General features: G+C 40.2%; 2 protein-coding genes across 2 annotated transcripts; both read left to right on the top strand.

Moving 5' to 3' along the window:
- Positions 1-3011: 3011 nt before the first annotated feature.
- LOC139841386 (uncharacterized) lies at positions 3012-4091 on the top strand. The gene has a single exon (XM_071831606.1). It carries the CDS (start codon positions 3012-3014, stop codon positions 4089-4091), a length of 1080 nt encoding a protein of 359 aa, XP_071687707.1.
- A 240-nt stretch (positions 4092-4331) lies between these two features.
- On the top strand, positions 4332-5174 carry LOC139841385 (uncharacterized). Its single transcript, XM_071831605.1, has one exon. It carries the CDS (start codon positions 4332-4334, stop codon positions 5172-5174), a length of 843 nt encoding a protein of 280 aa, XP_071687706.1.
- Positions 5175-14303: the final 9129 nt, after the last annotated feature.

The raw sequence follows: 14303 nt of genomic DNA, 5'->3' as shown, positions 1-14303 counted from the left end.
TTGCCTTTGGCAGGCGTCGCATCTTTGTACCAGTTCTTGTGCATATTTAAAGATTGTGGGCCAATTAGATGAAATGGAAATAAACCAACATATGATATTTATCACTGAAACAATACCAAACATTTGATTCATTAACTAGATGAATCAAGTGTTGCAAACCCTAAATCATGATTGTTGGGGGAGAATGTGGGTTAACCACGGGATTATACTTAATGACAATACTAATCTTAACCCATGACAATAAGTTTTTGATGATAACATATGCACATGGCTAAAGGTAATGGTACACATCTTGACATAAATCAACAAGTTCACTAATCCACACTTGATTTAGCAAAAGACCAAAAACCAAAGAAAGCCTAAAAAGAGAAAGAAGGAATACGGCTGAACCACGGTCAACCGCAGGTCAGACCATGGAGACCTACACCCAGATTTATGAAATCAGGGATGTAAGGTCGACTCCATGGCTAATCGTGGGTCGACCGCAGAAACCCACTGTCCGATTTTTGATCGAAAAATGTTTGACCACTTCCGGGCATCTATAATTTATAACACCTGTTCAAACATGCTTAGGATAGTTACCTGCTTCATTCCCAAAGGAGTTTTGGTCACTAGAACACTAATCTTAGTTAATCACATCTAATGACACCTTAATGTCGATTAAGCCTAGATTAAGGATAACACATAAGTGTCATCAAAAAACATGTACATTTAAAATGTATTTAAACATTCTTAGGATAGTCACCAAGTCCCAACCAAGAATTGCTCTTTCCTTGTACAGGTGTTGGATATTAATGTATACTTATACATTAATCTTGCATATGCCACTTTGCAAGTAAAACTTACTTGTCTTAATTTAATGCTATGTTGTGCTTAAATCTAAGATTACTTTAATGATCTCTTGCTAGTCCTTATATGAATATTACTTGACTACTTGTTAATAGTACATGTATACTATTTGACTAAGTGCTAAAATGCTAAATGATAAGTAGTAAGTTAATATGCATCAAACTTGTCTTGCTATGTGGAACTAGATGGAACTAGTATTTGGACTACTTCATTATATGCATGTGTTACTTGGATAAATTGTAAAAATGTCATAATCTAGTAAACTTAAAAGACAATGAAATATTAACACACATAGGTTTGCTTAAGTCTAAAATTAAGTTTATGAATGAGTTTAGACTTGATTAACTTGATATTTTACAACATGCTTAATTGTTACTACATGCTTAATTTGTCAAGACATCATTAAAACACTTAATTAATTACAAACAAGTTCAAATTTGAATACTAGCATGCTTTGTGATTAAAGTGGGTTTGTGTCATCGAAGACATTTTGACCAACCAATAGAGATTTAGAAAATGTGTTAATGACAAATAAAGAATTATGACAAAACTGAGATTGCCTCAAATGATTATCATGTCTTGTATTCAAGAATGTTAGTCTTTCCACTTTGGACATGATAAGTCACTATCAAAGCAATCCATCCAAGGTAAATGGACATTAAATGCATATAGTACTTGTATAGGATGTTAGGTATCTTTTTACAGGTGTTAAATGAAGTAAAGTGTCCAGGAAGTGATATCTAATGATACGCATATCCGCAAGGCTGTGTGGATGCGCATCCAAAGCATTAAAACACACACAAAGGCGTGCATCACGGGTATAGCCGCACACTATGCGTCTATACCATCTGATGCGAGTTCGTTTACTTGCATATAGGTCTGGTACATTCTAGAGGAATGTACGATATAATCAATACGGATTCTATTCCTTAAATAACGAAAGTTAGTTAAGGATGAAAATGCATTTAATTAGGGAAGAGATTCTACCAAAACCCTAATTCGTGAGCCTATAAGTACATAGCTCATAAAACCCTAAAAGGGACACATACATTCATTCGTTTACTGATACGTAAACTAAAAGCATACAAATCTCTATCGTACGAATAAAGCTTCTTACGATCTCTCTAAGACTTTCAGGTATGTATTGAACTATGAAACCTTCATGTCTTTGGGCCACTCAACCTCGTATGCTAGGTTGTTGGTGGACTCTCAAATCGGCCACCCTGTCGGGATCGAAACGATAGCGATGTGGGTTATCCACGACTAAGTGTCGGAGGTTCGAATATTGTTAGTCCTTAAACCTCCTTATTGCACTCAAACGTAAGTTCACCTTGACCCCGTGAAAATATGCGTGATCATTTGGCGCCATCCGTGGGACCGGTTACATGAAACAAGGAAGATGGGAATTTATGTTGTATATGATTTATTATACGTACAGTTTTTCATTAAACTTTTTTGTTTATCTAATCGGTCACTTTCAGGTTTTTTCTCTATTGTTAGCAAGAATGGGTGGATGAAGTAAGAGTGCAAAGAGTCAAGGGCGATCGGACTCTCCAGGAAGTCCAGGGTTTCAAACACCTACGGTGTCTATCACGAACACACCGTCAACGCCGCCAGCACCAACTAAAGGCACAACAAAGCCTCCATCAACACCAAGTGTTGGAATAGGGCCAGTTACATCAGAAACTGTCCCGAATGAGTCATCTAAAGGATGGTGGCACACTCCCGATGGGAGTTTACTGGAAACAGGAACTGGTTTTAAGCCATTCGATGATCTGTCACCAAAAATCCTGAGCTTTGGTTCTCCAAGCGAAACGGTTCCACCAGGTTTCAAAGTTAAAACTACCTGTGTAGGTACAATACCCATTATCACCTCAGTTAAACCCGAGGCACCAATTGAAAGGGTCACAACCGAGAAAGCTCAGGAAAAAATTAGACAAATGGGTCTGAGAAATCCAGATGGTTCATACATCATGCTGACACCATAAAAAAGGTCAACGGCTCGTGCGCCTCCGCAATCAGTTCAAACTGTCGCAAATAATGAATACAGCAGAACGCACTATGCTGCGCCTCAACCGAATAGCTTTATATCTCAATTACAGAAAGTCACGCCACCACACCTGGCACCCGCTTTCAATGAGCTGGCGCGGGTACAAGAGTTCATGAGCAATTGGTTTGCAGTGATGCAAGGGCAAAAAGCTAAGCAAAGTTTTGAGTTAGCCCCTACAACAGAAAAGTTTGTACCGCACATCGCTAATCATCCCTTCACAGTCGCACCGGTGTTGCCCCTAACACTCGGAAGTTATGATGGGCTATCAGATCCAGATGGTTTTTTGCAAAAATTTGAAGGAACCGCAAGAACGCACAGTTGGGGTGATGCGGTAGCATCCCATATGCTACCAATAGTATTTCAAGGAGTGGCAAGAGAATGGTTCAATAATTTGCCAGCCCAAAGCATTACGGGTTTTGCAGATTTGCGCTCAAGATTCTTGTTAAATTTTCACAATTTGCGTGCACGTAAAAGAACGCATGTCGAATGTCACGACATTAAGCAAAAATTGAAAGAAAGGTTGGGGGAAATAATAGACAGGTATACAAAAGAGGTGGCTAAGATACAAGATTTACCGGAAAGCCAGAAGATATCCGGCTTTATTCATTGCATAGATACGGACAGACACCTGTCTTTATGGCAACGGTTAAGGAGAAGAGTGCCAGAAACTTTCACGGAAGCCATAAAAGAAACGCATGATTACATGCGGGCACAAGAAGATATAAAGCAGAACTGCAGAGGTACCTCTTCAAACATGGACATCGATGATGATTATTATCGGGTGCAGGGAAGAGGTCCGGAGTCAGGTAAATGTTATGGCGGTAACGGACAGCTCAGGGGTGGTACCTATCACAATGATAAGTATCACAAGTTCAACAACAATAAAGGGGGAGGAAGCCAGAAGTTTAAAAGCGGTCACAATGAAAATGTGGCGTTAATAAAAGACCTCACAAAAACACCAAAAGAAATTTTGGCCACAGAAGTAGTGAGTAAGAGCTTCGACCCCCCAATGCCTTTGTCAAAATATGGAAACAGAGACAAAAGCAAGTTTTGTGATTTTCACGATGATTACGGTCATGAGACTAACGAATGTCGGCACTTAATTGAAAGAGTGGCTGCTGAACTCAAAAAAGGAAGGCTACAACACTTGAAGAAAAGTGCAAGATCGCAGGGTGACAAACAAAAAGAATAACTGTGGCAAAAGAAGAATGATGAAAAAGAAACGAATAAAACCATAAACATGGTGACACGCGTGCGGACAAATCAGAGGTGCAAGTTAGAAGTATCCGAAAAATAGGAAAACACACCCATCACATTCTCAGCTATAGCACAGGAACCCTCGGATGCGCCCATCACAATTAAAGGGCGCGTCAAAAGTTGTGGGTATATCATCAAGCGATTACATGTAGACACCGGTTGCGGTGTTGATATTATGTACGAGCACTGCTTCCGCTTGTTGCCAGGGACTGTACGAGCCGAACTAGTGGCTCCAAACACTGCATTATCAGGATTCTCCGGCGAGTCCGTATGGCCAATCGGAATCATCGAGTTAGAGCTGGAATTGGTAGATGATGGCAATAAAGAGTTAATGAGGAGCACGACGGTAGAATTTGCCGTCGTAAGGTCATATTCAAAGTATAATGCGCTTTTGGGGCGCACGACCTTGCAAAAATTAGGGGCAATCCCTTCCACGATACATGGCCTTATCAAGTTCCCAACACCATTGGGAATTGCAACTATCAGGTCAGAAAAGAAAGATGCAAGCGTTGCAGCTGTTGAACATGCAGAGCAACAGCCGAGTGAGGCAGAGCAACTTAGAAGCTGCATGATCATTGCAAACCCATGTCATCCAGAGCAGAAAATTAAAATTGGTGGAGGATTGTCTGATGAAACGAAGTTTAAGCTTCGTAATATATTAGCCGCCAATACGGACGTATTTGCTTGGAAAGAAGCAGATATGACGGGTGTACCAAGAGAAATTGCTAAGCATAAGCTTAATGCAAATCCTAGTCTGATGCCGGTGCGTCAAAAGAAACGCGGTATGGCCCCCGAAAGGAGTGAATGGCTGAAAGCAGAAGTCGACAAGTTGGTCAAAGCAAACATTCTGCGAGAAGTAAGGTACCAAACGTGGGTAGCAAACCCGGTGCTGGTAAAAAAGCCCGATGGGTCCTGGCGTATGTGTGTTGACTTCACGGATATCAATAAAGCATGCCCTAAGGATAATTATCCGCTGCCAGAAATAGACTGGAAGGTTGAGTCTTTAGCCGGCTTCTAATACAAATGTTTTTTTGATGCGTACAAAGGATACCATCAAATACAGATCGCAGCGGATGATGAGGACAAAACTGCTTTCCATACAAGTCAAGGCATATACTGCTATACAAGGATGCCATTTGGTTTAAAAAATGCCAGAGCTTTCAAAGGTCAGATTGGGAGAAACTTGGAAGCATACATTGATGACCTAGTAATAAAAAGCACAACAGAACAAGGTCTGTTGGAGGATATATTAGAAACGTTCGCGTCGATAAGAAAGATTAATATGAAGCTCAACCCATCGAAGTGCAGTTTCGGAGAAGAAGAAGGAAAATTTCTTGGTCACATAATAACTGAGCGCGGAATACGTGCAAATCCAAAGAAAATAGAGGTAATTGAGAATATGCCATCACCAAGAAATAAAAAAGAAGTCCAAAGTTTAACAGGTAAGCTGGCGGCACTAACCAGGTTTTTATCAAAGTCCGCAGAGCAATCACTCCCATTTTTTGGGACATTAAAGAATAGCTTAAAGAAAACAGATTTTAAGTGGACGGAGGAAGCAGAAACGGCATTTCAGAAAATGAAAAAATTGCTGAAGGAGCTGCCTACAATGACTGCGCCAATTGCTGGAGAAATGTTGATACTGTACTTGGCGGCATCAAAAGAAGCAATAAGTTCAGTGTTGATAGCGGACAGAGGACAGGTACGCACTATAAAATTAAATATAGCTAACTTTCAATCAATAGGCATTCAAATATATAATTATGCTATGCGGACAGGTGCAAATGCCTGTGTATTTCGTTAGCAAAGCTTTGACAGGGAGCGAATTAAATTATCCTGCGATCGAAAAATTAGTTTATGCACTCGTGCATACGGCTAGACGCTTGAGGAGATATTTCCAAGCGCACCCAATAAGGGTTCTAACAGATCAGCCGATAAAGCAGGTATGACACACAACTTGTTGTTGTTAATAAATACAAAATTGCTTGATAAGTTCTAGCATATTCACATTCGCTGATACTTGTTGTGCAGGTGCTATATAAGCCAGAAAATTCTGGTCGCTTGGCCAAATGGGCTATTGAATTGGGAGAACATGAGATAAGCTTCTCACCACGAAGTGCGGTAAAAGGACAAGTCCTAGCAGATTGTCTGGCTGAAACGGCCGGAGACATCGAGGTCTCGCATGAATCAAAAGAAATACCACCTCCGCCCGAACAACTGTGGGAAATGCACACAGATGGGGCTTGTGGTCCAGAAGGCGCAGGGGCAGGAATAGTCCTAAAAAGTCCAGAGGGGGAAGAATATACCTTCGCACCGCGATTCAGCTTCCCCGTCACAAATAATGAAGCCGAATATGAAGCATTGTTATCTGGGATGCGGGTAGCAAAACATCTGGAAGTTAAAGAATTGTCAGTATACGTTGATTCGCAGTTGGTTGCAAACCAAATTAACGGAATATTCGAAGCACATGATGAATCGATGCAAAAATACTTGAGGCTAGTGCAAGAGTTAGCAGTTGACTTCGATTTGTTCCAGATAACTCAGATTTCAAGGACGCTGAACAAAAAGGCGGATGCGTTAAGCAAGTTAGCCGTGTTAACATTCAGTCATTTTAAGAAAGAAATTTGGGTTGAGGAAGTTAAGATAAAATCTATTGAAGAGAATAGTGTTTCCGCTGCGGTTGAAGAAGAAGAGCGAAGTTGGTTGACACCAATAATAGAATTTCTAACTAAAGGTACGTTGCCGATAGATTCAGGTGAAGCAAGAAAGATTAAGATGAAAGCACCAATGTATCTGTTAGACAAGGGAGTCCTATACAGAAAGTCTTTTCTAGGGCCTCATTTGCGGTGTCTCAATCTAACTCAAGCGGAGTCGATCATACGGGAAGTACATGAGGGAATGTGCGCTTTGCATTCAGGACACAAAACAGTCGCTTCCAAAATAATGCGGCTTGGATATTACTGGCCGTCAATGTATAGAGATGCTGCAGAGGTAATTCGCAAGTGTCAATTGTGTCAGCTTCATGCACCAGTAAGCAAGGATCCGCGACATCCTATGATACCGGTTGCGTCCCCATGGCCGTTCTGCAAATGGGCAATCGACATAGTAGGGCCATTTCCCGCAGGACCAGGGGGTGTAAAATTTCTGGTAGTAGCCATTGATTATTTCACGAAATGGGTAGAGGCCAAACCACTAAAGACAATTTCGGGCAAGCAAATTCGAAATTTCGTATGGAAAACATCGTCTGTCGGTTTGGAATACCAAATGAAATAGTGAGCGATAATGGTACGCAATTTGAGGGAAACCCTTTTAGTGACTGGTGCCAAGAATTGAATATAAAGCAATCGTTTACGTCAGTCGCACACCCTCAGGCGAATGGTCAGTGTGAGGTTACGAATCAGGATATCGTTTTGGGAATCAAAGCAAGATTGGGATTGTGCCGAAGGGGTTGGATAGACGAACTGTCTAACGTTTTTTGGGCGCACCACACAACTCCAAAAGGCGCAACTAACGAAGCACCTTTCAGTTTGGTGTACGGGTCCGAGGCTGTAATACCCGCCAAAATAAATGTGCCAACAATGCGCATTACTTCCTTCGATGAAAGTAGCAACAGCGAAGAACTGCGTGAAAATCTAAACTTAGTTGAAGAGCGCAGAGAAATGGCGGCAATAAAAGAAGCAATCAACAAGCAAAAAATCGCAAGCTACTATAACAAGCGCGTTCAACCATTATCTTTCCAACTGGACGATTTGGTATGGCGAAAAAATGAAGCAAGCAGAGCAGAGGATACGGGTAAGCTCGGACCTAAGTGGGAAGGACCTTACAAGATTATTGGCGTAAGCGATACAGGGGCATATCGACTAGCAAGTTTGGATGGAAGAGTAATAAAGCGCACTTGGCATGCGCAGACACTGAAACGGTGCTACATGTAAAAACTCACAGAGGGATTGATCACCCCAGACAACTGTTTAAAGTTTTTATCATGTGAATTTTCTTTTTTCCATTGTAAACATGACAGCTAAGTGCTGATCAAAACATATGTTTGAAATAAATTGAATTATGCAATTTAAGCTAATAACTTGTATATTTTTACATTTGTTGATTGCATGCCCCTTAAGCTGCACAGGGACGCACTCCGAGTCTCAAGTGGCATAGTTTAGTTTGGTTACTAATACTATTTATAATGGTTACAGTAGTAAAACATTGGGTTGTTTCAAATGCTTGTACACCGTGCAAGACGGAGACTTGCACAGTCTAGACTATAAATAACAAGTTTGGTTACTTGTTTGAATAACCCGGACATTGGCGTGGCCGGAAGACTCTTGAGTATAGACATTGGTTTGTCTATAGTGCGGGAAGGTTACATTGGATTGTATATGCGCACATACTTATAATTTTTTTTTTATAAAAGTCTTGAGTAAAATTATAAGCATTGATTTGCTTTAGTACGCGTGCAACATTGGGTTGTTGGCGCAAGAGTAAAAAGATCATGAAATGATTGAAGGGTCGCTCCCGTCATGAAATTATGGCATTTATTCTACATATGAGTTATTGAATGCATCATATTGTAACAAATCATTATAACTGCCATTTTGATTTCGTAAAAATACAATAAATGCAACTTAACCATAAAAGTCATAGAAATATAAATTATATTAAATCAAAAGATATCATTTACAATCGGAGAGTGTAAAATCAACCGCTTAGAATAAAAGCGGGATACATACCAAAATTCAACCTAATATAAGCTATAAGCTAAAAAATAAAAAGGGGGTGGCAATTGGCGAGAACGTTTGCCTTACACTAAGGAGGATATGCCATCCTCGCACGCAGCGATCAGAAGCATACCCCGCTGTAAATGGAAAAAAGAAAATATATTATAGGGATGCGAAACCTCCGAGACTGGAAGGCCGATCCCTTGCTGGCAAAAAATAAGCCACCATGGGTGGTAGCAAGTAACCACCCAAGGTGACTTAACAAACTCAATCGAGTTTGTCAGACACTATCTCCTGAGAGGAGACATTGGGATCATTAACAAGAGCTTCAAGTTGGGGGATTGGAATATGTTGGAGTTGGGAGCAAGCTTCATCACACTTTTCTTTAGCCCTATCAACAAGCAATTTGGCAATATTAGGGGGAGTTACTGGAGGTACGCACATCTCCCGGCAAATAACATTCCAAAACAGGGTACACTCATACGCGCGGGCAGCAACCATGGCTGCACCAAAGCGCTGCTCGACCGCTTTGCAGTCGAGAGCGTATTGAATAATTGTCGGAATGCCCTGCCGGAGAATGTCGTGTTGCGCTTTAATTACACCGTGTTTGGTACCCCAGGACTCCTGTGCCAAAATCCAATCGCTGAAGCTTTCATTCAGAAACACGACATGGCTTTCTGCCTCCTTAAGCTTCACAGAAAGGGCCGCAATCTCAGACTCCATGAAAGCCTTCTCAGCCATGTGCTGGTCCTCCTCCTGATTCCTTTTGAACATCATGACATTAATTCGCTCCTCAGCCTGCTTATGTGCGGTCATAGCAACCGCAAGTTGAGCAGTAAGCTTGGCATTCTCCTGTTGCAGCATAACCTCTGTGGGTGATGGCTGAGACGGATGTGCAAGGGCGGTAGACTTTAGTTGCAAGCGGTTGAGATCCTTTGCAAAATTGAATAATGTTGATTGTGTGTCGATATATAGCTCCTCGGTAGGAGAAAGAGATGAAAGCTTCTGAATCAACGATTGAGGGGTACACGATTGAAGGAAAGAAAATTGTTGGGCGAATGCTGGTACGGACACCTTCAGGAGTTCGTCGACATTCGGAATTAATTGAGAAAGATCTTCTGGGTTGGTACATACACGCTTTGATGGCGGAGCTGAACAGCTTGGACCTGCAAAAATAATAAACATGGTATATAAATGCCATAATGTTTCAGGAAAATTGAACGGTCGTCGGATGAAATTCATACCTCCACCAGGTAACCTTTTTTGGTTATAAAATCCCCTTATACCGGGTGTATGATACAATGACGGTAGTGAATCTGTCCTGGTGGCTGGTGAACTTGACTGGTTACCCAAGTCAACAGTCGGGTTGGGCGTGTATGATTCCAACTTCATCTACCGTACGAATGGTCAAAACCACGTGTTAGGAAAGATTTGCTGGATAGGGATGCAATATGCAAAAGCATAAAATATAAGATTTACCTTTTTCAAAGTGTTGGCAGAGAAGATGACCAGAGAAGATTGTCTCGAAAAGGAAAGAGATGGTGAGATATGAAAAAGCCAAAAGGCTATTTATAGAGCAAATTTGAAGACTTAAAAGGAAACGCGGGTGTGATGACAGCCGTACACGTGTATCAATCTAAGGCTAATTACCTTGTTAAGAGGTCCGGTGCACGTTAGCATCAACAGGCGGTTGCATAATTACAATCATTACCTTTTCAGTAAACAGTGACAGTTGTCACCTCGGCTAGTGGTATTGCAGCCGAAAAGACATGTTGGTGATTGCACGCATACATTGCATTAAATGCTACAACAGTATTCGGTTACGCAAATATATTTAAATGCTCTCACATAGCTTTCCGGTTACAATTGACATCTGACTAATACTTATAATGGTACTATTAAGCATGCTTATCTGGTTTAGCGAATTTGCAAAGCTCAATTGTGTATCCATTATTTCTTGCTAGTTCGACGTCATACACTTTATTTCATTTGTATATAACATCAAACAGGGGGGACTTAATGATACGCATATCCGCAAGGCTGTGTGGATGCGCATCCAAAGCATTAAAACACACACAAAGGCGTGCGTCACGGGTATAACCGCACACTATGCGTCTATACCATCTGATGCGAGTTCGTTTACTTGCATATGGGTCTGGTACATTCTAGAGGAATGTACGATATAATCAATACGGATTCTATTCCTTAAATAACGAAAGTTAGTTAAGGATGAAAATGCATTTAATTAGGGAAGGGATTCTACCAAAACCCTAATTCGTGAGCCTATAAGTACATAGCTCATAAAACCCTAAAAGGGACACATTCATTCATTCGTTTACTGATACGTAAACTAAAAGCATACAAATCTCTATCGTACGAATAAAGCTTCTTACGATCTCTCTAAGACTTTCAGGTATGTATTGAACTATGAAACCTTCATGTCTTTGGGCCACTCAACCTCGTATGCTAGGTTGTTGGTGGACTCTCAAATCGGCCACCCTGTCGGGATCAAAACGATACCGATGTGGGTTATCCACGACTAAGTGTCGGAGGTTCGAATATTGTTAGTCCTTAAACCTCCTTATTGCACTCAAGCGTAAGTTCACCTTGACCCCGTGAAAATATGCTTGATCAATGTCCAAAACTAATTTAAATGGCTATACAACAGATACATATTTTCTACTGGAGCATGTGTGGTCGACCCGCGGTCGACCGTGAGCTGAGTCGCAGACAGGGCTGACCTTTTTATCTCTCCATATAAATAGCAAGACTTGGAGAACTTTGAAGACTTGGACCTCTTGCATGCAACAACTCAAATTCATTAGAGAATCACAAGAACATAATAGTTCTGCATATGTTTGTGATTAAAGCAAGAGAAGTTTTATAATCTCGTAGATTATAAAAGGGGTTATTGTAAACTTATTTTCAAATTCTAATCTTTGTAATTTTGCATATTAGAATTGTCTTAGGATTATCATCACTAGAAAAGGGAAAGTTCTGGTACTTTGTAATTAGGGTCATATGCTAGCTTAGCTATCATGCTCCTTAAAGGGAACTAGAGAGTTGATTAATCTCATTGGAGGTGCTTAGTGAAGCAACAAATCCCGATTAGTGAATCGGGGAGTGGATTAAGGTGGATTAGTTAACATCCACCTGAACCACTATAAATCCTTGTGTTTATGTTCTTTACTTTACTTTTCGTATCATTACAAACATAAACACACCACACATGAGTTTGAGTTGACTATCGTGATCAAGTATCGTTCATATTGTATTGATCATCGAAAAAGTTTAAAAAATTGTATTAAGTAACTATTCACCCCCCCTCTAGTTACAATGATTAATTTTACATAATGAATAACGAGAGAGAATGAGAGAAATAATGAGAATACTCAAAAGAATAACCCTAAACCTAATTTGTATACTATGATATTATCAACCGACCTCGACCGGTTGACTTGGGTATATACAAATTCAGTCCCTCTAGTAATAGAAGTCAAGCCCAACTATGTCCCATCTTTGTTTAATTACAATTTGACCCCCATACTAGGTATGTTAACCAAAAGGACTTAACTCTTCAATAATTTTCACTAAACACTAATGTTCAATATTCTAAACAACAGGTACATACACAATATTCATATTCAATCTGCACAGCTAATCATGCCATAAGAACTTATAATATTAAAAAATAACAATTAGATTGATACTTTGAACATAAATATAGTTTAAATTACAAATTTTTTGATTCTATTCCATCTCATTTCATTCAGGGACATAGGACTAATACTAATCTAAATTAACGTAGATACTTCTCATTTTAACTAGATTTTACTTTACCATTATATTGATGACACTAACATTTTCTTCTTTATAGGCTAAGAAGTAAAAGATACAAAGAAGGAAAAAAAGGTTAGTGATCAATCATAAAATGGTACGTTGGGTTCGATCTACACTTGATCAACAATTCAAGGGGATTTAAGGGTCTCTCGAGTTTGACTCTCCGGACTGGTGTACCGTGAATTACCCCTTGCAAGATGCAGATGTTCAATAAGCATGGTTAAACTTTAACCCACCATCGTTCGGGTTAGCCAGAATCGATGGCTCAGGGACGGTGTTAGGGTTTATGTTCTAAGAACGTTACCTGAAACTGTAGATTAAGTGCAATGTGTATTCCGATTGCGCAGGTAAGGAAGAGGGGTGATTAGCAGACCTCTTAATGATTGATGAGATGTAATTACTACTAATCTGGAACGAGCGTGATGAATATCAGGTTATGTGTTTAAGATAGGTTTTTCTTAAGATCCTTCGGGATGTCCTCTAATTGAGTTTTGGTTATGTCTATTTATAGGTGGAGGCTTTTGTCCTTTAGTGTCACGTAAGCGAACAAAAAAGGAGGTTCTCGATGCTATGTTGTATCATTCTTGTCCTTTGATTCCATAAAGCTACAAAAAGGTATTCTCATTATCTTAGTGATGTCTCCCAACAGCCTATTGCCACTATCTGGCTATTGTACAATGTCTTTTATAAGTTAGCGCATGGAACATGTAGCCTTGTCTTTACGCACGCATTCTTCATGCTACTTCGCCATAGTCCCTCCCTAGGTTTAGTTGACTTCTTTTGCATATGGCCTCTGGTCGCACTTTTTAAGTTAGTGATGACATCATCATCACGTGCTAACCTCGTGCAATTGATAAGTGCATGTATGCGCATCATTAGTGAACTTTCAGAATGGATAGCATAGGAAGTCAATGTGACATCACTTGTGATGACTTATCCACTCATATTGGTGTGGCCTTAGAGCATTATTCTTCATTATTTATGCACAAGGTTAAAGAAGTCTTTCATGAAGCGATCACGGATGAGATTATCGAGATCATCAAGGATCAAGCTTCTAATGTAGTACAAGCCTAGTTTGAGAAATGATTTCCCAAACAGCAAGAGGATGAGGTTAGACGTGGTGAGGGAATTCATGGTGAGGGTAACATTAGCCCCGATGTTCAAGATAATGTCCGTAGAAAAGAGTTTAACTACAAGAGCTTCATGATTAGAATCCCCTAAATTACGATAGGGATTTTGATCTGATGAAGAGTATTAGAAGATTTCCAAGATTGAGAGATCCTTCCGCACAAGCGATTTCCCTCTTGACAAGAGAACATGATTTGGTTTTAGTATGTTGAAGGGTGATGCAAAGAGATGGTGGGATGAAAAGATCATGTTGCTCGGGGAAGAGCAGACTATCAATTTATCGTGGGAGGATTTCAAGAAGGTAATTTTTAAAGAATTTCGTACTGAGGCAGATGTCACTAGGTTACGCAATGAGTTGCACAACATGCAGCAAGGTTATATGGATCTTAACACATTCAAATCATGTTTCTTGGCAAAGGTCAATTCTGCCCAGAGTGTGCTGGAAATGGTCAATTGTTGATAGAAAC

Source organism: Rutidosis leptorrhynchoides, chromosome 4 (genome assembly GCF_046630445.1).
Source record: "Rutidosis leptorrhynchoides isolate AG116_Rl617_1_P2 chromosome 4, CSIRO_AGI_Rlap_v1, whole genome shotgun sequence".
NCBI classification, from domain to species: domain Eukaryota; kingdom Viridiplantae; phylum Streptophyta; class Magnoliopsida; order Asterales; family Asteraceae; genus Rutidosis; species Rutidosis leptorrhynchoides.
This window is presented reverse-complemented; position numbering and strand designations above follow the sequence as displayed.